This window comes from Schistocerca piceifrons, chromosome 3 (genome assembly GCF_021461385.2).
Source record: "Schistocerca piceifrons isolate TAMUIC-IGC-003096 chromosome 3, iqSchPice1.1, whole genome shotgun sequence".
Classification (NCBI taxonomy): Eukaryota; Metazoa; Arthropoda; class Insecta; order Orthoptera; family Acrididae; genus Schistocerca; species Schistocerca piceifrons.
Window position 1 is genome coordinate 561,390,165 of NC_060140.1, and position 24,876 is coordinate 561,415,040.

Here is a 24,876-nt window from a genome sequence, read left to right on the forward strand (position 1 = left end):
AGGACGATAAAACCAGCAGACTAGCACTGGCAAAAAGGGCATTCCTGGTCAAGAGAAATCTACTAATATCAAAAATTGACCATAATTTGAGGAAGAAATTTCTGAGAATGTAAGTTTGGAGTACAATATTGTATAGTAGTGAAACATGGACTGTTGAAAAACCGGAACAGAAGAGAATCGAAGCATTTGTGATGTGGTGCTACAGAAGAGTGTTGAAAATTAAGTAGACTGATAAGGTAAGGAATGAGGAGGTTCTCTAGAGAATCGACGAGGGGAGGAATGTATGGTAAACGGTGACAAGAAGAAGAGACGGGATGCTGGACACCTGTTAAGACATCACGGAATAACTTCCGTGATACTTTGACACTTGAGGGAGTTGTAGAGGGTAAAAACTGAGGCGAAGGCAGAGACTGGAATATATCCACAAATAACTGAGATCATAGGTTGCAAGTGCAACTCTAAGGTGAAGATGTTGGCACAGGAAAGGAATTCATGGCGGGCCGCATCAAACCAGTCAGATGGCTGAAGACGCAAAAAAAAGCAATAAGCAGTGGCGATAATTATAAATCAAGTCGGAAGAAAGTGGGTTCTCTTGCAGTATGCTGCCTGAACTACTGGGACAAAATCATTTTATTTAGTACTGAATTTTAGACCTCGAAAAGAACTGCAAAAAGTTTTCGAGAGCGTACGTTATCTTTTACAGTTTACTCATAGTCACCTGTTTTCTGCTTTGTAGGTGCTGTAAGTGGCGGCTTCAAAAGGCAAAAATTATCATTGTTGCTCAAGGATAAACATTTCTTCTGGCGGACTTTCATTTAGATCTTTTGAGCTCTACAATCTGGTACTACATAACGTGATGTAGCTGTTACGTATTGCGTAGCGTACCGGTATATCAAAAGTGCGCGCTGACGGAAAACATTTCACTTAATTTAGCTGATAAAATTTAAACGGTTGAACAGACTTTCATGGAACATAGCTAAGAACCGTTCCTATCAAATCAGTTTTCAAACAGAAAAAAACTGCGTTAGCAGGGTTTCCAGAAGTAGAATATACCGACCTGTTCGTCGATACCTGGGGTACACTAACTCGGAAATGTCACATCCTGCACCAAGAACCTTGTCCGCACAGTAGTTCATTAATAGATGGCTCTGAAGCGCGGCTTTCTCCCGGAGTACAGTACTGCAGTTGATTTGTGACTAACAAGTAGTGTTCTGTGTTCTAAGTGCTGTGAAGATGGAGTTCACTGACACCGCTTAAGGGAAGCCTTTATCCATTAATAACAGGCATCAGCGTATAATGCACTACACCGTAAAAGAAGGTGTAATTTATTTAATGGCGTTGTGTAAACACTATTAAGAACCGATATAAAGAAAAAATATCCACTAATAGTAACACAGTTTTGGACGAAACCAGCCACGTCTGTATTGCAGATGAAGCAGCTAAAGAAGTGTGGAAACATTTAGAAAGCTTGAAAGAGCGTGCAGTAAAAACATATATTATAATTTTATAAGTTTATGCTGAAGTAGCAGAGCAGCTCTTCAATCGAGACTATGACTTAGCAAATATCAATACCATTGCAGAGAAGTGCGGAAAAGTAGCTGCTTCGCATTAGGAGAAAGTACATGGGACCTACGCAAGACCCGACCAGTTCTGTAAGAATATTCTTTCAAGAACGTAAATTACTGCTGAATGATGGAAACAAATTTTTATTTGCAGATGAGGAAAGGAGACAGGATGAGGGAATATTGGTGTCTGCCAGCGAAAATAGGAAATCGTGTTCATCATACTCGTTCTTTGTGGACGGAACGGTCAAGAGTTCGAACAAACAATTTGGAAAGTTGTTTAAACTTCACGCATATCTTACTTCTTGGTAGGAAACAAACATTATTCCACTTGTGTATGTTTTTTTACCGAACAAAGATCGACGAGCGTCTTTTTTTGAAAAAAAAGTATTAAAACGTGCATGGATGGAACCCTGCGTGTCACATGACTGACTTCAAAACTGCTACCGTCCTATCAGCTACATGTTTGAAACTGGGGTACAATTTTCATTTTAATCAATGTTTGCGGAAAATAGCTCAGTGTTGTGGCCTTGTTCCTGCTTATGAGGAACCCTGGAAATATAGGATGATGATTGTCTGTCTGTTCAGGAGAGCACATCTGAAGACCAAAAGCTTCAGGATTTCCACGACTATTTCTGTAGCAGTGGCTAAATACCGAGGAGATGCCAAGAGATATTTGAAATAACAGTGGAAAGCTCCGTTGTACTAACAGTGTCTCAGAAGGCTAAAGATGAAGGATAACAACGGTAATATCAAAGGTTCATCGACATTTATACTGATTAGCAAAATATCTCCGGGAAACGCTCAGTACCACGGCCTCGAATCTAAACTGACGAGAGTATTGCAAATGCTTTAAAAATCTTCCAAACTGACGGCAACATAAGATCATTTCTGACTTGTGTGGCCTACACAGATATTACAGCAAAGAAGAAAACGTACACCTATTGGAAATTAAATAAATATCGAACAGCAGATTAATGCACGTCATACTCATTGGCTAACTTGCAATTGCTGAAGATAAATTTAATGGGGGACGAAATGAGACTGCCTCCTCGTGGTTTTCCTTGGAAACAAAACAAAATCAGCGAATGTCTCTTGCAATTTGTAAACTATTCGCTAATGAAGCCAGACAAGAGCATCTCAAAGGTCATTGAAGTATTCCCCTTGAAAGACTCATAGAATTAAAATCTGTGTCGGTGGACACCGCAAATCAAATCGTTGCAGCAGAAACGAAGACAAATCACATGCAACTACACCCACTTTTTCTCGCTCCGTCTGAAGACGTGTCGTAGATTACAGAACGCTGTGCTACACTTTTAGACTTCCTATACCTGTGAAAAGCCGCTTATCGCAACAATAGACCCAAGCGCTGTCTACGGGTCACGCTGTATCACACTGTGAAAGTGTTCCATCCACCCTCAGAGGATAGTATGCAGTCCAGCGACGGCGAACTGTAGCGAAACCGTTCACAGTAACGCCACACCAGGGTTTAGGTTAAAGGTTCTAACAAGGGATTATAGAACATGTCGACAGATGTAAATAAGATAACTTATATTTCTCTCGTCCTGTAATTCAGATTACACAAAAATACTGTGCTGTTCCAGGGCAAATTGTACACTTTAAGATAAAAAGTGTAGTCTCGGAGTAACGAAGCAGCTTAAATCACTTAATAAAGGCAGAGCCTCCGGTCCATATTGTATACCAGTCAGGTTCCTCTCAGAGTATGCTGATAAAATAGCTCCATATTTAGCAGTTATATACAACCACTCGCTTACAGAAAGATCCGTACCTAATGACTGGAAAATTGCTCAAGTCACACCAATAGCCAAAAAGGGAAGTAGGAGTAATCCGCTGAATTACAGGCCTATATCACTAACGTCGATTTTCAGTAGGGTTTTGGAACATATACTGTATTCGAACATTATGAAGTACCTCGAAGAAAATGATTTATGGACATATAGTCAGCACTGTTTCAGAAAATATCGTTCTTGTGAACATAACTAGCTCTTTATAATCATGAAGTAATACGTGCTATCGACAGGGGATGTCAAATTGATTCATATTTTTAGATTTCCAGAAGGCTTTCGACACCGTTCCTCAAAAGCGTCTTCTAACCAAACTGCGTGAATACAGAATATCACCTCAGTTGTGCGACTGGATTCATGATCTCCTGTCAGAAAGGTCACAGTTCGTAGTAATAGATGGGAAGTCATCGAGTAAAACAGAAGAAATATCCGGCGTTCCCCAAGGAAGTGTTATAGGCCCTCTATTGTTCTTGATCTATATTAACAACATAGGAGACAATCTGAGTAGCCGTCTTAGATTGTTTGCAGATGGTGCTGTCATTTACCGTCTTGTAAAGTCATCAGATGATCAAAACGAATTTCAAGATGGTTTAGATAAGATATCTGTATGGTGCGAAAAGTGGCAATTGATCCTGAGTAAGGGAAAGTGTGAAGTTATTGACATGAGTACAAAAAGAAATCCGCTAAATTTCAATTACGCGATAAGTCATACAAATCTGAAGGCTGCAAATTCAACTAAATACTTAGGGATTACAATTACAAATAATCTAAATTGGAACGATCACATAGATATCATTGTGGGTGGAGCAAACCAAAGACTGCAAATCATTGGCAGAACACTTAAAAGGTGCAACAGGTCTACTAAAGAGGCTGCTTACACCACGCTTGTCCGCCCTATTCTGGAGTACTGCTGTGCGGTGTGTCGCGAAATAGGGGAGATAGTGTCACAGACATGATATGTGAATTGGAGTGGCAATCACTAAAACAAAGGCGTTTTTCGTTGCGACGGGATCTTCTCAAGAAATTTCAATCACCAGTTTTCTCCTCCTATTGCGAAAACATTTTGTTGGCACACACCTACATAGGGAGAAATGATCATCACGATAAAATATGAGAAATCAGGACACGCACAGAAAAATTTAAGTGCTCGTTTTTCCCGCGTGCCTTTCGAGAGTGGAACGGTAGAGAGACAGCTTGAAGGTGGTTCCCTCTGCCAGGCACTTTATTTTGAATTGCAGGGTAATCACGTAGATGTAGATGTAGATGAAAAAAAAGAAGGAAAGGAAAGAAAAATCCCCTGCAATGGAATTATCCGAATGGGACAGAAATCGGTAAATGTGATGTACGTGTACAGAGAAACAAATAATTACAGTTTCTGAAAAAAACTGGACTATAGGTTTAAGTAAAAAAGCTTCATAAATTAAGCAACTCAATAATGCGTAGGGCTACCTGTGTTTCTGATTCAAGCGTTTATTCGGTTTGACATTGATTGATAGGGTTGTTGGTGTCCTCCTGATGGATATCTTATCAAATTCTGTCCAACTGGCGTGTTAGATCGTCAAAATCCCGAGATAGTTGAAGGATCCTGCCAACAATGCTACAGGTAATGACAAAGAATAGGCAGAAGTGAAAGACAATCGTCAGGAGTAAGCAACGAACAAGCAATTGGGATACTGAAATACCGAAAAAGAATAAATCAGCTACGAAACTACTTTTGTTGTTGAAGCAATGAACTGAAATTTGTTGTGTTTAGCACATCGGGCTATAAAGTAGGACTCCCCGGTTCAAGTCCCGGCCGTGGCACGTATTATTACAGTATTTCAATAGAAAACAAACGTGATTTTCGGCATTCTCTTCGATTTCGGTTGGATTTGATTTGAAATGTAGTTGATTTGCACATCAGACTGACTCTCATTTTCATACGAAATGTGGCTAGTTTGCGTAATGACGTATTTCGGAACGAAAAATGACGAGGCCTACTGCTTCGCCATTTTTAATGTGACATAACATCACACTTGCAATTATAATATTTATTATCACCCAATTACACTTTAAAAATGTATGGCGAACGTCAGTTTGTACTGTAGCCATAATGTTTTCGTTTTACACGTTGCACCGGTATACTTAAATATTGCTACAAGGCCTGAAATTGTCCGGAAGTGAAAAATACTAAAGAATATTCTATTACAAGTAATGACAGCAAGTGCGACAACCATTGTCAATCGTAACATTCGGCTGTGGAACGCTTTACGCTTAAAATTATCATGAAACTTACTGACAGATTGAACTCTGTGCCTGAGAGGAATCCGGTCCTGAGGCGTTTGCTTTTCGCAGGCATCCTTGTCCAGCGAGGCACGCAGGAAACTTCTGTGAAGTTTGAAAGGTAAGAGACCAGGTAGTAGTGGAAGTTAAGCTGTGAGGGGAGAGGATATGGGGAGGGGAGGGGTGGGTTCTACTTTGATAACGCAGTCGGCAAAACACTTTCTCGCGAAGGTAAAGGTCCCAGTTGTGAATCCCAGCAAGACACATAGTTAGAATCTGGCAGGAAGTTTCAAATCAGCCGATATTCCCGCTGCAGAGTGAAATTCATTCTGAATCAAATGCTCTTATTCTGAAGCCTGTATAGAGTCAAAACGATACTAACAGAATGACTGATATGGTGCACTGTTGTAATTGTTACGTCTGACAACAGTATCATAGCGGAAAAATTAAACGAATAGAAACATTAGCAATCAGGAAAAGAGTAATGAACCTCAACACGAAGATAGCCTGGAGCACTGAATGCTAAAGTATTTTTATAGGATTTTTTCTGGTTTTTAACTGTACTGCAAACTGCAAGAAATAAGACTCATGTTTTTAGCACCCGTGGTATGTGAGAGATAGATCCAATATGAGTAAGTAGTAGTTGCTATATTACATTGATATTTATGGGCTAATGCTATCTAATTTTAACAGTTGTAAATTGTCTCCGATAATGCTACGTTACTGTGTACGTGAACAAGTAACAAGCTATCTGACGCGACTGGTGTGACTAGCTCCTGGTGCCTCCGTGCCGGGTGTGTTGTGTGCTCGGCGTTGCGGAACTGGCGGTGCGGCAGGCCGTGAGAGGCCGGCTGCAGTCACGGAAGGACGCGCAGATCGTCGACAGGCGTGGAGAGGTTTGCGCCGCTTTCTCAGTGGGTCGAGACACGGGAAATCCCGCTCTACAGGACCTGATTTCCCGTTGATACCACACTTACCACGGGGTATACTAACATTATTAACACACAAGAGTATCCGTTACTTTCCCCTGTTACAAATGCTCGCCAAAATGACAGCTATAATTTCCTCAATTATTAATATCGTGTATAATGTACACTGAAGCGCCAAAGCAACTGGTATAGGCATGCGTATTGAAACACAGAGATATGTAAACAGGCAGAATACGGCGTTGTGGCCGGCAACAACAAGTTTCTGGCGCACTTGTTAGATAGGTTACTGCTGCTACAATGGCAGGTTATCAAGATTTAAGTGAGTTTGAAAGTGGTGTTATAGTCGGCATACGAGCGATGGTACACAACATCTCTGATGTAGCGATTAAGCAGGGACTTTCCCGTACGACCATTTCACGAGTGTACCGTGAATATCAGGAATCCGGTAAAACATCAAATCTCCTACATCGCTGCTCCTGGAAAAGATCCGGCAAGATTGGGACCAACGACGACTGAAGAGAATCGTTCAGCGTGACAGAAGTGCAACGGTTCTGCAAATTACTGCAAATTTCAATTCTGGGCCATCAACAAGTGTCAGCATGGGAACCATTCAACGAAACATCATCGATATAGGCTTTGGGAGCCGAATGCCCACTCGTGTATCCTTCATGACCGCACGACACATATTGTTGGAGGGAAACGTGTTGTCTGGTCGGACGAGTCTCATTTTAAATTGCATCTAACGGATGGACGGGTATGGAGACAACCTCATGAATCCATGGAGCCTGAATGTCAGTGGTGGACTGTTCAAGCTGGTGCAGGCTCTGTAATGGTGTGGGGCATATGCAGTTGCAGTGATGGGGACCCCTGCTATGTCTAGATACAACTCTGACAGGTGACACATACGTAAGCATCCTGTCTGATCACCTGCATCTATTCATATGACCCCCCCCCCCCCCCCACACCCCCAGAACAGCTCCAGAGTGGGTCTAGCAACACTCTTCTGAGTTTAAACACTTCCGCTGGCCGTCAAACTGCCCAGACATGAACATTATTGAGCTTATCTGGGATGCCTTGCAACGCGCTGTTCAAAGGAGATCTCCGCCCCCCCCCCCCCTTCCCACCTCTACTCTTACGGATTTATGGACAGCCCTGCAGGGTTCATGGTGTCAATTCCCTCCAGCACTACTTCAGGCATTACTCGAGTCCATGCCACGCCGTGTCGCGGCACTTCTGCGTTCTCGCTTGAGCCCTGCACGATATTAGACAGGTGTACCAATTTCTTTGGCTCTTCAATGCAAATATAAGTTCTCACGATGAAACTTTATTCGATTATTGTAAATATGTTGTACAGCTGGAAGTAATGACAATCTGTCACATGTCTTATGACTCGGATTTCGTCATTCACATTCACTAGACGAATAAGTCTTTCCTCGTATCTTGTAATTTTCATTTAACAACCATTAGCAGAAAGATACTAATGAATCACTTGAAATACGTTTCAGAATGTATACGTTTTCTTAGGGCATGTATTACGCGGATAACGATGGGTTTTGTACCATCGTCATAGATGTCAAGGAGGAAAAGTTTAAAAAAATGGTTCAAATGGCTCTGAGCACTACGGGACTTAACAGCTGAGGTCATCAGTCCCCTAGAACTTAGAACTACTTAAACCTAACTAACCTAAGGACAGCACACACATTCATGCCTGAAGCGGGATTCGAACCTGCGACCGTAGCGGTCTCGCGGTTTCAGACTGAAGCGCCTAGAACCGCTCGGCCACACGGGCTGGCAAAAGTTTTACAAAAGACAACAGTGTTTGCTCCTCAAAAAAAAATGAGGAAAGTTATTCAGAGTATAGATGGACTCTTGGTGCAGAGACTGATTGTTGACTATCAACATATGTAAATATGTCTTACGTAGAAACAGACTTAATTTCAGGTGAATCGCGTTTTATACTCCATCAATCAGATGGCTGTTGGTGTGTACGGCGTGAAATGCCCTTCAAAATCGCCTGAAAGCTCCAGGTCGCAGAGCATTCCCTGGGCAATACCTTCATTTTGGAAGGCACGGTGGATCAACACTAATACGCGTCTATCCTTTGGGACCATGTCCACCCCCACATGCAATTTGCTTTTCCTCAGCACGATGGATTCTACCTGCAGCACATCACGAGGTGCCACAAAGTTTGCAGGGTACGTGCTTGATTCGTAGCGCACCAGTATGAGATTACTGTACTCCCCTGTCCACGAAACTCGTCGGATTTAAACCCAATCGAAAATCTATGTGACCACATCGATCGGACTGTTCGCGCCATTGGTCATCAAACAGAGAAACCTGGCGCAGCTGGCAGCGGCACTGGAGTCGGCATGGCTCTACATCCGTGTCCGTACCTTCCAGAACCTCGTTGCCTCTCTTCCTGCGGCGCGCGCTGCAGAAGGTGGTCATTCAGGCCTTTCATTCATGCTTTTGACACGGGGTCACGTTCATGGGGCTGGACAATGTAGTACAATGGTCACAAATTTCTCAGGCGACATCGTTTCGAAAGTCAGACCTGTTACTGTTCGATTATAGTTAAGGATGTAAAGCACTGGCAAAAGTACCAAAATTACAATATGTGAGAGTATTCATTCATAGTAACCTAAATAGGATTAGCTACATGGTTGTAGGTAAAATGCTTTAGCAAATCTTAAGCAAATTAAGTTGATACACGAAGGAAGTTGCTTGCAAGACACTAATTCGACGAATTCCTATCTACTGCTCGTCAATGTGTATCCAGGTAGGAGTTAAAAACACTTTATAAATTCGGTAAGGTTTTATTACAATTTGCCATCTCCTCCTATGTGGAGCCGGCCACGGTGGCGCTTTCAGTCCGGAACCGCGCGACTGCTACGGTCGCAGGTTCGAATCCTGCCTCGGGCATGGATGTGTGTGATGTCCTTAGGTTAGTTAGGTTTAAGAAGTTCTAAGTTCTAGGGGAACCTGGGACCGAAGACGTTTTCATTATTTGTCAAAGACGCTTATTCATCGCAATATTAAGACCATCGGAGGAGGTGTACTTTATACCAACATTTTTAAAATATTGTATTCAACTCAGGTTTTTCATGTTTTCAAGTTTAAAAAAAAATACGTATTTTTTTTAGTGAATTCTTTTACCAGATCCCGAAAACATTTTACATTTTTCTGTTAAACTTTACCCAAAAATATAAGTCTTTGTAGTAGAAGTCGCTTTCCCCAGGGAATGTCATACTCAGTATCTTCAGGTTCAGGACCTGACTTACTCGTCACTATCTCTGTAAAATGTATATTGTGACTAGAAGTCAACAACAAATTACGAAATCAGCATTTTAAATTTTTTATGGTGGTCAAAATAAGTTGAGAATATTGTGACTAGAAGTCAACAACAAATTACGAAATCAGCATTTTAAATTTTTTATGGTGGTCAAAATAAGTTGAGAATACGTGTTATTGAAAGCGCCTTGATGTTGCTGAGAGTGTGCTGCACGATATTTTTATGCTCTGGACCTTACTTGTACATCAGCACCTCCTTAAATTGTATGTTGTTAGTATTAGTTTACAACAATTAATAAACAATGCTGTTTTTAAACTCTCTGTGGGTTGGACATAAGCAACCCCCTCAGTCTTCTCTTGGTAATGCACGCTGTGGAAAATGCGTTGGTATTGCTAGGGTTGTAATGTGTGACTCAAACATAACACGCTGAAACGCCTTAGTCATGTAGCTCCACTCTGACATCTATAGCACAGAACTGAACTTATGATATGCAACATTTCTTTTTCCTTTTTTTTCTTTTTCTTGCCCTTTTTTACGGAAGGTATAAGAATATACCGATTGCTCCACCGATGAGATATGTAATACCTACAGAGAACACAGTTTTCTTATTTTTCTTCATACATTCAGAATAACGTGACTTGCAGGTGTAGGTAAACTTTGGGTTTCTTCTGTGAGAACATACAGCATTCACTGGTATTTCTCCATTAGTCATCCTTCCGCAACAATCATCTCTTCACCGACGACTATAACAGAGTGATGGTTGTGGAACGTGTTGGTGACATTCATGTCTGTCTGAACAGAGCACAGCATTGTGGATAGATTTCTCCAAGCAGTGGGCGCATTTACTTGAAGTTCTGCAGAAAAACAGTTTCATCAAACTAATTGCGGCTTTTGTTTCATCTGTTTGACATTTCTTACACTGCATCTATAGCGAAATCAAATAAAAGATGTGATCTTATCAGGAATTGTGACAGTGTAAAATGTTTAAATTACTTTTTCCACTTTGTGCTGTTCGATGCTATTTTTACTTTTTTTAAAAAAAATCAATAATACATTACTAAAAGAAGTCTGTGACCTTTTCAATCTTTCTGTAATAATTTATTACGTCACGATTGCTTACATACGTTAAAAATATTCACGTTGCCGGTTTCGGGAAGTAGTTGTCATTTTCAGATATGCTTCATTCACTAAGAAACTTCGTACAAATATATATAGAAATATAATTAGGCGCTTTCAACATCATGAAGTCGTTTAACATTTCAATGAATGTACGGCATACCGTGACATGAATGATGAATATAACCGATCGCGACGTAAATTTCTATACAAACCATTACCAGAGGTTGTTATGTTTTCATATAACATTCTTTTTTCTTTCCCATGCAGCGCTTTGAAAAAATCGTGGTCTGCTGGGTAGGACTTGCCAGCTAATTAAATGGCTGAAAGAACATTTCAGATTTGCAGTTAAAAAGTGGGCGGCGTATTGGTTGTAATGCGTTTTTGGTTTTACGTACCGAGATATTTTATTAGGCCTTTTAACTGATAAATTTTATTTCACATTATGAGAGAGGAATTTGTATGGGTCTTAACATTTCTCGTGTATTTACGCCAGAGTATTTCAGTTGCAGAAATATATTATTTGTCACACTCCTTCATGACTATTCTTTAAATACGAAGTTCCCAGATACATTTTTCGAGGCTTCTGTTAGCCTAGTTAATGGGGACGTGACACGATACCCCGTCGTCCGTTTCGACACACAGGTAGAACTAAGCACAGAAGTCGCTACTCTGGATACAGAGAATAAGTTTTTATTGGACTAATGCTCGTCGTCATTAGATACAGCTAGTCGGTTATGTCGAATGGTAATCCAGGGAGTTCTATTCTCTTGACCCGAGATTATCCTAAAAGTGAGTGCTTGGGACGGCAACCGAGTCGATTCGAAAATTCGGTGTACTGATGTTGGAAGAAGTTTGAATATTTCCATGTTAGTTCCACACACCAGACACGGTCACCGTATAGCAGCGATTCTCAAACGGTTACGTGTGCTGATTAGGGTGGAAGACGGGGAGGGGAGGGGGGGGGCGGAGTGCGATAATACTAAATGACTCGCGCGAGCATATCGGGCGTGTGCGAGCTTAACGAAAGAAGAAAATGTGAATTCAAAAGTTGATCAGTTTTTTAAAAGAAAAATAAATCATAATACATTCTGACTTTATACAAAATCAGAATTCACCTTTACACTGATATAATGCACTTATAATTAGGACTGTATCAGTACTGCACCATGCATTTAATAATTAACGATTTAACACTAAGTTAGAAACAAATTTTGTAATTATTAGTGACTCCCTTGTGCCTGGCTTGCAGAGAAAAGTTTTTCGGAGGTAGCTTCAGTATTAGAAACACACACTGATTTCTTTTTCTGTTTATCTGCGATCTGTATCTCGTCTTGTAAGCAGCCAACGCAGAAAATCCGATTTCGGAGAGACAGGATGTTGAAAATGGTAACAGCATACGAAATATTCTTGTATTCAGTGCACAAAAGTCATCAATCCACACTCCCCAAAATTCAAAGAGGGACTTATTACTAATTTTTGCTGTGAAGCCTATGAAGACTTTTACGGGCTTCAAGAGACCTTCGGTAGTATTTTCGCGCGGTATATGTAGGCAATACAGAAATGAAACAGGAAGTATACATAAATTTACTCTGCAGATCACAGAAAACTTCAATTATAAGTAGTTTATTTATGTAATAACAATGAAGGTATATTACAGAAAAAAGATAGGTCATTGCTTCACATCTTAAGATAGTGAATGAGGTTAATGATCAGCTATAGTTGCTAACAAGGGAACCTCCCCATCGCACTCCCCTCAGATTTAGTTATAAGTTGGCACAGTGGATAGGCCTTGAAAAACTGAACACGGATCAATCGAGAAAACAGGAAGAAGTTGTGTGGAACTATGAAAAAAATATGCAAAATATACAAACTGAGTAATGCATGTGCAAGATACGCACATCAAGGAGAGTGTGAGCTTAGGAGCGCGGTGGTCCCGTGGTTAGCGTGAGCAGCTGCGGATCGAGAGGTCCTTGGTTCAAGTCTTTCCTCCTTTTTTTTATTTTTGCAAAGTTATAATCTGTCCGTTCGTTCATTGATTTCTCTGTTCACTGTAATAAGTTTAATGTCTGTGTTTTGCGACCGCACCGCAAAACCGTGCGATTAGTAGACGAAAGGACGTGCCTCTCCAGTGGGAACCGAAAACATTTGATCGCAAGGTCATAGGTCAACCGATTTCTCCACAGGAAAACACGTCTGATATATTCTATACGACACTGGTGACGGCATGTGCGTCACATGACAGGAATACGTTGTCGACCCTCCTAACTTGTACACTTGGCGAATGGATAAAAAGATTCTCCTACCTTGCCCGATTTAGGTTTTCTCGTGGATGTGATAATCACTCCCAAAAAAGTGATCGCATCGGACGGACGGACGGGCAGGTAATAAGTGTCTGAAAATAAAAAAAATTAAACTTTTCGTTCGATGGAAGACTTAAATCAAGGACCTGTCGTTCCGCAGCTGCTGACGCTAACCACGGTACCACCGCGCTCCTAAGCTCACACTGTCCTTGATGTGCCTATCTTGCACATGGACTACTCGGTTTGTATATTTTGCTTATTTTTTTCATAGTTCCACACATCTTCTTCCTGTTTTCTCGATTGATCTGTGTTCAGTTTTTCAAGGCCTATCCACTGTGCCAACTTATAACTAAATCTGAGGGGGGTGCGGTGGGGAGGTTCCCTTGTAAGTAGTAAGTTGAACGTCTGCGCCGTCTTCTTCGCTGTGTGTCTGTGCACTGAGGGGCTGCGACCAAGCACGAGTATAGTATCGGTTCTTATGACTAGTTTAGATTAGCTGAAAGTGAAAGAAATATGCACAACTACCTAAAACTGAAATTCAATAATGCACACTGAGCGAGCTATCCGCGTGACCGGCACCCTCTTGCCTTCCAGACAAGTATTTCAAGAAGAAGCTGATGATGAGCTTCTTCGCGCTGCTGATGGTGATCAAGATGATCAAGGTGAAGCTGATGTTCCTGCTGCCCGCGCTGCTGGGCGCCGGCGCCGCCAAGAAGCTCTTCCTCAAGGTGCTGCTCTTCCTCTTCCCCGCCTTCGCCGGCCTCTTCAAGTTCTGCGCCTACTACCACGGCCTGCACGCCTCCAAGTACCACCACCATCACCACCAGGTGAGACCCGACCTTCCTCTTTTTGCCGTTCTCCTTCATTTATTTGAGCCTAATGCAGAAGTACTTATTGGTAACTGTATTGCTTGCTTACATTTGCATTATCACGTATTTATTTCATAGCTGATAAGTTAATAACCACTTACTTTGGCACTGCTTGTGCTTCCAGTTATTAAGTCACTTGCAGACACTGATGAGTAAACAGCATATAATGCTCTCTCTCTCTCTGTGAACGTTGGCGACGTGTCGTGACATGGACCATTTGAGAAAGCGAAAGCTTAGGGGAACGATCTTGAACCACGACGGCTAATATTCATTGACAACCACAAGGGCAACTCACAAATATTCGTTGGAGCGCTCATTCCGGTCGGTGGAATACTAAATACAGGCTGACAATTGTTGGTTTACGTGAAAAAAAACGTAAATTAGTTACAAACTACGGGTTGCACTACCTTTATTCAACATGTAAGCGTCACTACAGATATTCGGATTTAGGTTATGACATGTTCGATATATCTGCCATCATTGGCGATGATGTGGCGCAGACAAATAACGGAAGTCTGCATGACCCGCTGAAGTGTCGGAACTCCTATGCTGTCGATGACCTCGTCTTCAGATCAGCAATGGTTTGCGGTTATTGCTAACCGCTGTGTCACCGTCTCATCAAGGAATATCACACCAATTATTCAGTGACTGGACACTGCACATCACACAGTCACCTGTTGAGGGTGAAGAGACTTCTCGATCGCAAAATACCGGTTCTCAGTGTCCCAGATGCGCCCGTTTTACATATTGACCAACCCATCCCAATAAAAATGGACTTCATCACTAAACCAAACCATACTAATTCCCACCAGGCCCGCGGCCAGCCGTGCAGTTTAACTTCCTAACGCAAACTGTTCAGAAGCCATTACGATTTTATTTCATATAGTTCAATAACTGTCCCCTGTGTGTTCAGTATTATGTGACTTCCGGTTGGAAAGGTGTGGAGGGATATCATGCAGGCACCCTTATATCTTTGGAGCACTTGGAACACCATTTTGGCAGAATTTAGAGGCAGAAAGTGAACCGATAAATAGGCGCCCCCTTAGGTATTCCGTGGATTAACCGTTAGATGCTCAAGACTGAACAGCTTCTGTTGTTCGCTGGCAATAGATGACGGCAGACGTATTCCATTTATTCATCCTATACAGGACAAGAGCAATTACCTGAACGGCACTCCGCTTGCAAGCAGGATGCACTTCTTCCACGTTTTCGTCTACCTCCACCATCGTGAACTTCAGCTGCGCGTCCGATGCCAGGGCTCTCGCATTTTTATTGACATCTATGCCGTGTAACATGGCCTCTGTGCACCACACTTTAGTAACCAAAGAATATCGGGACTGTACTTCGTGTCTTGTCAGTGACGATATCATTACAGTCGTGGAAGAACTTCTTTCTGTAGGGCAAAGATGTGGATGTGAACCGGTCAAATCGCAGCATTGGCGTGAATCGAATTATGAAGACAGCAGAAAATGTAAATCAGGACAAAATTTAGCTATCTCGTCTATTTCATATTGACGGTTGGTGCGTTTCCAGGCTTTCGTTGGCCAGCGTCCTTTTCTTTTTTAATTGGCACTAACGCGTAGCATTGATCACCTCACATTTGCTACGAAAGGTACCTGCTTTCGCTCTGTTTTGTCTTTGTAAGTCACTTTCTGCGTATGTAAACAGCCATGTGGTGCTCCATCCTATTTTAAACTTTAAAGTTCGAAAATGTGTGCAGCCTTGCTTATTGTTCGTAGAAAGATGAACTACTTTCAACGCGCTCAACAGTTCCTTAAACAGACACAGGATTTTTCAATTGAACCACCACCGCAAGAAACTTGCGACATAACGAAATCAGCTAGTATCCCATATACTTCCTCAGCTATAGGTAATTTTAAACGCGAACAACCCTCTCAAGAGGCTGTCAATTCGAGGCCGGTAATGGCGGTACTCGTTCTCTTTCTTTATATATATATATATATATATATATATATATATATATATATATATATATATATATAAATAACATTTTTAACAGTGGCTGCTTGCTGTTTTTTCTCGGAATAATTAACCTGCTCGCGATTGTTTGCGGAATTTTCATTCCGCTTTGTAGTTGTATAAGATGAAAACTTTTAATGTGAACAAAGTGCCAGTGGCCCAGTAAAATGAATGAACAACCACAGCTTTCACTTGAGACAAATAAGGAAACTACAAAAACGCCGAACAAGGGCAACTGATCGGACAATTGGATCTCAACCCTCTTGAATTGGAATCCATAGCCTTAACCGTTAAGCCACTTCGACACGTTCTACAGAACACGCACACTGATCCGTAAGGACGTCTTGAATTATACATGGGAATACAGCCTTTATCGCTGAATTTCATTGATGAAATCTTCTTGTCACTTGCGTCAAACAATGTTTCAACGAGTTTTGTCCCCCTTCAAGCACAGCAGACTTTTAATGTTCCGTCTTAGGAAGACTGATCAACATTTTATCCACATGATGAAATTTGTTAGAATAATATGTCATTAGCCAGCTTAAAAGCAGCTTATTTGGAATAAAACTAATTACCACTATTCCATGGACTGCACTGCAATACTAATTACAAGTTCACACTTTGTATATCATCGACATAAACCTCATAAAGCGCTTAAGATAGTGGTAAGAACATACTTCATGTATCTTTGATATAAACCTCACAAGGTGGTCAGGGTAGTAGTAAGGACTAATATAGTTATTGAAACCGTCATAGTTAACTGCATTTCACGGAGGTCTTTTTTTTTTCAACTAAGTGCCATTTTATTTCTGTACGCAAAGAGCTAATGTTATCCATTACCATATTTGGAAATCATTTTCATCACATGCCACAGCTTTAACACTGACTCTTTTGTCATTTATAAATAGAAAAGTTTTGAATGTTCTAGAATAGGTAAAATTTATTTTGTCTCTATAAGTCACTTAAAGCGACAGGATGAAATAAAAACATACTCCAAGGGATCGTAGAGAATGCATTGAGCGACAAATGAATATTTGAGCCAAAGTCTCGAAACATCATTCAATGGCTCTGCAGAGCATTCAAGTTGCAGTTGAAAACGCCGGCCTCAGGGTTACCCCTACGGAACCAAAGTCGAGTTGTAACGCTCACAGGTCTCAGGCAGATCTGCTCGCAATGAACCTTATAGTATACAGGACAATACATTGAGTATAAGAACTGTAGACATTTTAATGTACAGATAAACAGTCACAGCCCCCCGTATGACTTAATTTCCTAGTAGCGTCACTCTACAGACGAGAGCATCTTCTGATATTCATTGCTGCGATGGTAACAAGTTTAAAGTTCAAAGTTAAGGCTCAATGACACACAGTTCTGTACTTTAACTCCCCTTCTCGATGAGCTGTAGTTAGCTGTCCTGACGAGCCCGACATTGCTTCTTCTCTCGTTTGGTAACATCATATCGACAGAACAAGATACCAGTCTCCCAACTGACACCGATTTAGAACTGATAAGAAAAGCTCAACAGAAGTGTTACAGGATCGACTCGGTGTAATATGATGTGCAACATGGTTTGGAAGGCCGTACCCTACAACACCTGTGACGTTTGTTGCACAATGCAGGGTACCTCCAGCACATCGTGCTGTACATTCTTCTCGCTTGCACAACGCCAAGAAAGTTGTCATCTCTCGGCAGAGCAATGAACACGTACACATTTTTCGCTTTATTCAAAACGCCGTCTTCTCTAAATAAGAGGACCAACGTACCCCATTAAACATGTCGAAGGGTATAGGGTCTTGGCTAGTCTGCGTTACCGACAATACTCGTGAATTACTGCGGCAGGAGACGAAAGAAGTATAAACAAAATCTCTCAAAACCAAATGCAACACCTCTGCGACGATCTCAGATCAAGAATAAAGGTTTTACAAGAAAATTGTACGAGTATTATTGTACCTAAGTCCACTGATAGTTTCTGTTTACAACTAATATATTTTATCAAGACGAAAGGTTTTTAGGCAAATTTCTCTTATTTTTATATTTGTAACGTTCCTGAGAATAACAGCAGTTCGTTTTAGTCCGTGTGGTAATGTTGTTTATTTGAAACATTGATAAGATTAACAGCAATTCATTTTTTCTAGGTAGCGACTGCACTCACAATGCTGCTAACTTGTCTGTTCATTTACCATACAAACAACACTTCATCATAGAAATGAAATATTAAATATATTCGTTACAGTAGGTCTTCACACAGCTATAATCTTGCTTTGTGCATATGGGCCGATATTCCAATACATATTGTCATCAGATTCAACATTTTATATTTGAGTGTGATGATATCCTCGAGTCCTGGAAATAGTGTAGGATATTAAGAGAGCCGAGATGGTAGAGGTGGGAGAGAAAAATGATCACTTTGCCGAATGTTTTTCGTGTGTGTGTTTGTATGTGTGTGTGTGTGTGTGTGTGTGTGTGTGTGTGTGTCTGTGTGTGTGTGTGTGTGTGTTTGTGTGTGTGTGTGGAGGGGGGGGGGCATTTCACTAAAATTGTGACTAACTTTAGTGTCTAATTGCTTGCTGCATTGATCTGATGTACGAGAAGCTGCCTATAATGTCATTCCATATTTTTACATTTTTTTCGTTCCACTGCTAAGAACATGTTCGCATGTCTTTCACCAAGCATCTACGATACAACTCCGTTGTTTTCATTCTGTAGTGTTTTTTTAAAACCTGCTTTTTCACTGCCATTGAATTAATTTATTTTCATTAATCTCGTCAAAAGCGCTATATCAAGTTCTACACTAAACGCTACCTGAATATACAGAATATTAACACGTTTTTACTTCATTTTTCAAAACCTCCACTTAAAGGTATTTTGAGTGTCTCCATGAGACGCAGTTTCAACTACATTTCATTACATTATTATAACACCTCAGAATTAAGTAGCTAATAGCTGGCAGGCATGCAGTTTTAACACGGGTACAGAAACAGAGTACAAGGAGCAGCTGTGTCACAGTGGGAACTTCCCAGCCTAACTGCAGGTTGCTTATCCTGTCTGTTATTAAATAAGCCTCTCATCGGGCAAACATACACCGTAACTGGCTTCATGGAGTGGCAGATAACCCCACTGTAAGACAAAGAAAACAGAAATGCAAGCGATACTATAAAATAAATCTCAAGGGTTATAATAACAGAAACGTGCGTCTTGCAATAAACAACAACAATACCTTATTAGAGAATAAGTGGTAAACGTCGTGAAATGCCATACGCCAGAAGGAAACAAATTGACACAAGTAGTTTGTAAAGATGGCATACAGTAGAATATAATATCTCCTTTGCTATATAGAGAAAGACAGAACAAAGTGAACGGTCCTCGTAAGAATATAACTGTGATGTTGCTAGGTCTACAGATTATTTCCAGACCACTACCGAGGTTGGATCTTTGACAGTGTCAGTTGCTGGTGGTGGCGAAACGTCGGAAAAATAACTGAAGAAACTTCGGCCGAAGATCCAGAGACGAGTGCTAACAGGCAATATCTCAGGCTATTCACTATTATTAGTTGAAATTTATTGCAGAACTCAATCTTTCTCCTCTCTCATCCCCCCTAACGAGCCCATATTGTCGCGCAAAGTGGGCGTGCTGTTTGAGGCGCCATGTCACGGATTGCGCAGCCACTCCCGCCGGAGGTTCGAGTCCCCCCTAGGGCTTGAGTGTTGTTCTTAGCATAAGTTAGTTTAAGAAGTGTGTAAGTTTAAGGACCGATTACCTCAGCAGTTTGGTCCCTTAGGAATTCACACACATATGAACATTTGAGCCCACATTCCTTCGTAACACTGTTTCCTCCTCCAGTATTACGTTCCAGAAACCTATAATTACTGGAATTTTAAAAGCTAATTAATGGTAATAAAAACAGCATGTTTGAGTGCATAGAACGTAACGTTATGTATCTTAACAGTACACAGCACCATTGCTATTGACTATCCCGTATGGCTTAGCGTGTTTCGGGCTTGTTCGTAAGACGGAGATGCGAGCCACATCTGTATCGAAATGGCAGCCTGGACAAATGACCGACAGTCTGGTACATCGACCAGTCCACTGGTGCTGTTTGTATACACTGGTGTGGTCACTACACCATGGCAATCGCCCGACAATGTAAACAAACGAGAAATTTGGCTGCCCGATGAGGGAAGACCGGTGTGGGTACAAGCCCGCACGTCCCCTCGTAGGGCTGACAGTGCTCTACGCTCTCAAAGAAAACGATTTATTGACACATAGTCAGCACGGCTTCAGAAAACATCATTCTTGTGAAACACAACTAGCTCTATATAGTCGTGAAATAATGAGTGCTATCGACAGAGGATGTCAAATTGATTCCTTTTTTGTAGATTTCCAGAAGGCTTTCGACGCCGTTTCTCACAAGCGTCTTCTACCCAATCTGCCTATGGAATATCGCCTCAGTTGTGCGACTGGATTTGTGATCACCTGACAGAAAGGTCACAATTCGTAGTAACAGACGGAAAGTCATCAAGTAAAACAGAAGTAATATCCGGCGTTCCCCAACGAAATGTTATAGGCCCTCTATTGTTCCTGATCTAAATTAACGACATAGGAGACAATCTGAGTTGCCCTATTAGACTCTTTGCAGATGATGCTGTCATTTACCGTCTTATAAAGTCATCAGATGACCAAAACGAATTGCATAACGATTTAGATAATATATCTGTATTGTGCGAAAAGTGGTAATTGACCCCGAAAAAAGAAAAGTGTGAAGTTATTCACATAAGTACTAGAAGAAATCCACTAAATTTCGATTACGCGATAAGTCACTCAAACCTGAAGGCTGTAAATTCAACTAAATACTTAGGTGTTGCAATTATAAATAACCTAAATTGGAACGATCACGCAGATAATGTTGTGTGTAGGCCAAACAGAAGACTGCAGTTCATTGGCAGAACACTTAGAAGGTGCAACAGGTCTACTAAAGAGACTGCTTACACCATGATTGTTCGCCCTATTCTGGAGTACTGCTGGGTGGTGTGGAATCCGCAACAGGTGGGACACACGGATAACATCTAAAAAGTTCAAAGAAGGACGGCTCGTTTTATAGTATCACGAAATAGAGGAGATATTGCCACAAACATGATACGTAAATTGGAGTGACAATCATTAAAACAAAGGCGTTTTGCGTTGCGACGGGATCTTCTCATGAAATTTCAATCAGCAGTTTTCTCCTCCTATTGCGAAAACATACTGTTGGGATCCACCTACATAGCGAGAAATGATCATCTCAATAAAATAAGAGAAATCAGGGCTCGCACAGAAAAATTTAAGTGTTCGTTTTTTCCGCGTGCCGTTGGAGAGCGGAACGGCAGAGAGACAGCATGAAGGTGGTTCACTGAACCCTCTGCCAGGCACTTAATTGTGAATAGCAGAGTAATCACGTAGATGTAGATGTTCTGTGAAAACACGATACATTATCGCCATCCCGGCTGGTGTGAGAGTTGTACTCGAACTTGTAGTCGAACACCGTGATGGGCCGGGATTACTCTCTGCACTCATTTCAAAATAAGAAAAGAAAACAATGAACAATACAAAGTAAAAAGGTGTACTCAACGTATTTATTAACGGCTACCGCGCAGCTGCTTGCTGACGTTGGCAGTGTAGGGGAGACGTGATAGTTCAGACCCTAATTCTACCGGAATCTTAGTATCTTATACAACCCCCATTCCCGCATCTAACTAAAACTGCCAAGTTAAAGTATTCGCATAACACCGTATCACATTTTTACTAGCATTTACATTTCCATAACTTTCCTTTAGAAAAGAATCAGCCAATCGACTTTCCTTCTCTTTTCTTACAATGCGAATGCCCTAAACAGCTGAAGGTATGTTTTTCCCTATAAAAAATTATTGCCATTGGAGTAGTACGTCATTTCGCTAAATATTTAGCAGTAAGCAATCCAAGCCGGAGCGCTATTTTCGATGTTTTCACTTTCGTTGACAGAGACTCTAATATAGTAGCTACATTAAGTAATAGCACAGGAGTAGCAGCGCTAACATCAGTTACACTCTACAGATAAATCTAATGAGGTTGGATTAATATATAGACCCAAATTTTAATCTTGGAACAGTGTCTTTATACTTCTGCTACTGTTTATATGGCAGTTTCTTGATCTCAGAATGGCAGACGACTGTGTTGTGTAAAGTAGATGTCATTTGATTTGACAATGTCTCCAAAACATAGTCTAATACGATTTGCGCAGTAGATGAACTATTCCATGCCACCACGGAGAATGAATTCTTGACAATACCAGTCGCTGGTGCTGGTGAAACGTCAGAAATCCCGAGACGAATGCTAACAGGCAGTACGTCAGGGTTTCACTACTACCAGTTGAAATTTGCTGCAGAACTCAGTCTTCCTCCTCTTTCATTTCCCCTATCGAGCCCACATTCTGTCGTAACATTATCTTCTGTTCAAATGGTTCAAATGGCTCTGAGCACTATGGGACTCAACTTCTGAGGTCATTAGTCCCCTATAACTTAGAACTAGTTAAACCTAACTAACTTAAGGACATCACACACATCCATGCCCGAGGCAGGATTCGAACCTGCGACCGTAGCGGTCTCGCGGTTCCAGACTGTAGTGCCTAGAACCGCACGGCCACTTTGGCCGGCTATATTCTTTTTCCTCCTCTAGTATTGCACTCCAGATACCCATAATTATTGAATTTTATTAACGTTTCATTTCCCTTTGAAAGTGCTCATATACTTCCTCTATCTGCTTACCTGCTAACAGGGACATCTTGATGTGATAGCTGAACTATTGTTTGCTGTCCATTCACATGAGAATAATTCTAACACTGGACGGTTCACAAAACTCGTTCTCTACCCCAATTTCGCATTCATGATGACTTCTACCCCATCTGCTGTTGTTGACATTTCCCTGCATTCATCTGACCAGAAACCCTAATGTTCCATGTGTTTAATTTCACTGACCGCCACTTTGTCCAGATTGATCCTTTTCATCTCCCTTTTCCGATTTTCTTAGTATCTGTACCACATTAGACTTCTGACATTCCGTGCTCTGACTCGTAGAATGTTACTCCTTCGTTGGTAATCAATCTGATGGACACCTACATATTGGCAGTCCTGTTTCGGAGATCCGAACAGGGGACTTATCTGTAACGTTTTGCCAATGGAAAGATTAACATGGCCTTTCTTCAAACACAACCACATATACAGAGTGATCAGGAGAAATTTCTCAGCACAACCTACTCTGTAGCCCCCTTACAAATAATTGTTAAGAAAAAACTTCGATTAATTCCGCCTTTTCCGAGTTAATTATCACTGAAGTTGACCGGTCAAGCCGTTGAGCACGCAAATTCAAGCGCCCTACCAGAGACGGTGTTACCAAACGTGTTTCAAGTATGGTTTCCTAAAACCGAACAACAGATACAAAAATTCGAAATGGAACGTAAGCGTGTATCGAATTCGAGTCAAAGGCTGAGCAGTCTCGTGCACTATTATTTTCACTATGTGAACAACTGGCACTAATTGTATACGGCGAGCCGCTTGAAGTTGCGCACGCAATGGCCTGATTGGCTAATTTCAATGTTACTTAACCCTGAAACGGCACAACGTATCGAATTCTTTTCCTAACAATCATTTCTCAGCACAACCTACTCTGCAGCCCCCGTACAAGCTTTTAAGACTGTTTCTGATCACCCCGTATATGTCCTTAACGCAGTTGTTTCCGTTATCTTCTGTACGCACATGTCGTAGACAAATTTTGACTCTTCCCTATTTTGGGGGCATTTTTCACCCTATGAGCAAGTGCGTGTCCCAAATCTCTGTCTACTCCATCGCCCTCGTTGACAAGCCATTAGAAAAAACGAAGAGGATTCCTTAAACCACAAGCCTTCGGCCACCGTTGTTGGTGATTTATATTGAAAATTCAAGCAGTTGCTGCGAAAGAACCCGGCCACTGAGTGTTTTGGTTATTAGTGACAAAACGACTACACTACGAGACATACGTTTCAACAATCACATCATCGGTAACTTAAAAAACAAAATTTCTCTCATTGTTTTGTACATCTGCTGTTGGGTCCCATTGATCTCAGACATGTAGAAGGCGGTAAGACATTCCACATAAGTCATCAGAGATACATCCAGCAGTGGTACAGGTAGAGAAACTATTTTGTCTCTGTTGGCTGTGAACTGTTTAGGTTACATAGTAGTGCCTTGGTAGATAGCAAAACGAAAGCCATAATAATGTATGGAATTAACATCACATAGAAGTATGATGTATACGGATGCTAAAAGGTCTTTTACAGGTAAAAAAGAATACAGGCTACAAATTTCTGTTGCATCAAACCGAAACAGAAATTCCTCTGAGAAAGAGACAAGGTACAAAAACACTTTACAGTCTACAGGTATATTAGTTAAGCATAACCTGAAGAGAGACCACAGCACGAAACTAGGAATGACTGCGGAGGAGACGGCGGTCTGGGTGTTCATCTCGAAGAGCCTAATACTTAAAGGTTCTTTCACTTGAACTAAGGCACTTTTCAAAGAGAAAAAAAAGAGAAAAATGACAGCCGGTGCGGAATGCAATGTCTTTGTTAATCACAGACGAGAGCTGCTCTGCCTGGCACGTGATAACGGCTCTGCACTGTTAGCCTGTAAGACTGCAACAAATGGCTTAAATGGCTCTGAGCACTATGGGACTTAACATCTGAGGTCATCAGTCCCCTAGAACTTAGAACTAC

General features: G+C 41.3%; 1 protein-coding gene across 1 annotated transcript in view; it reads left to right on the forward strand.

The window, feature by feature from the left end:
- The window catches only part of LOC124789664, a 152,612-nt gene that overhangs the window by 33,004 nt on the left and 94,732 nt on the right, over positions 1 to 24,876 (forward strand). The window contains exon 2 of the mRNA XM_047257100.1: positions 13,864 to 14,096. Within this exon, the coding sequence (XP_047113056.1) occupies positions 13,864 to 14,096 (233 nt within the window). The remainder of the gene's footprint in view (positions 1 to 13,863; positions 14,097 to 24,876) is intronic.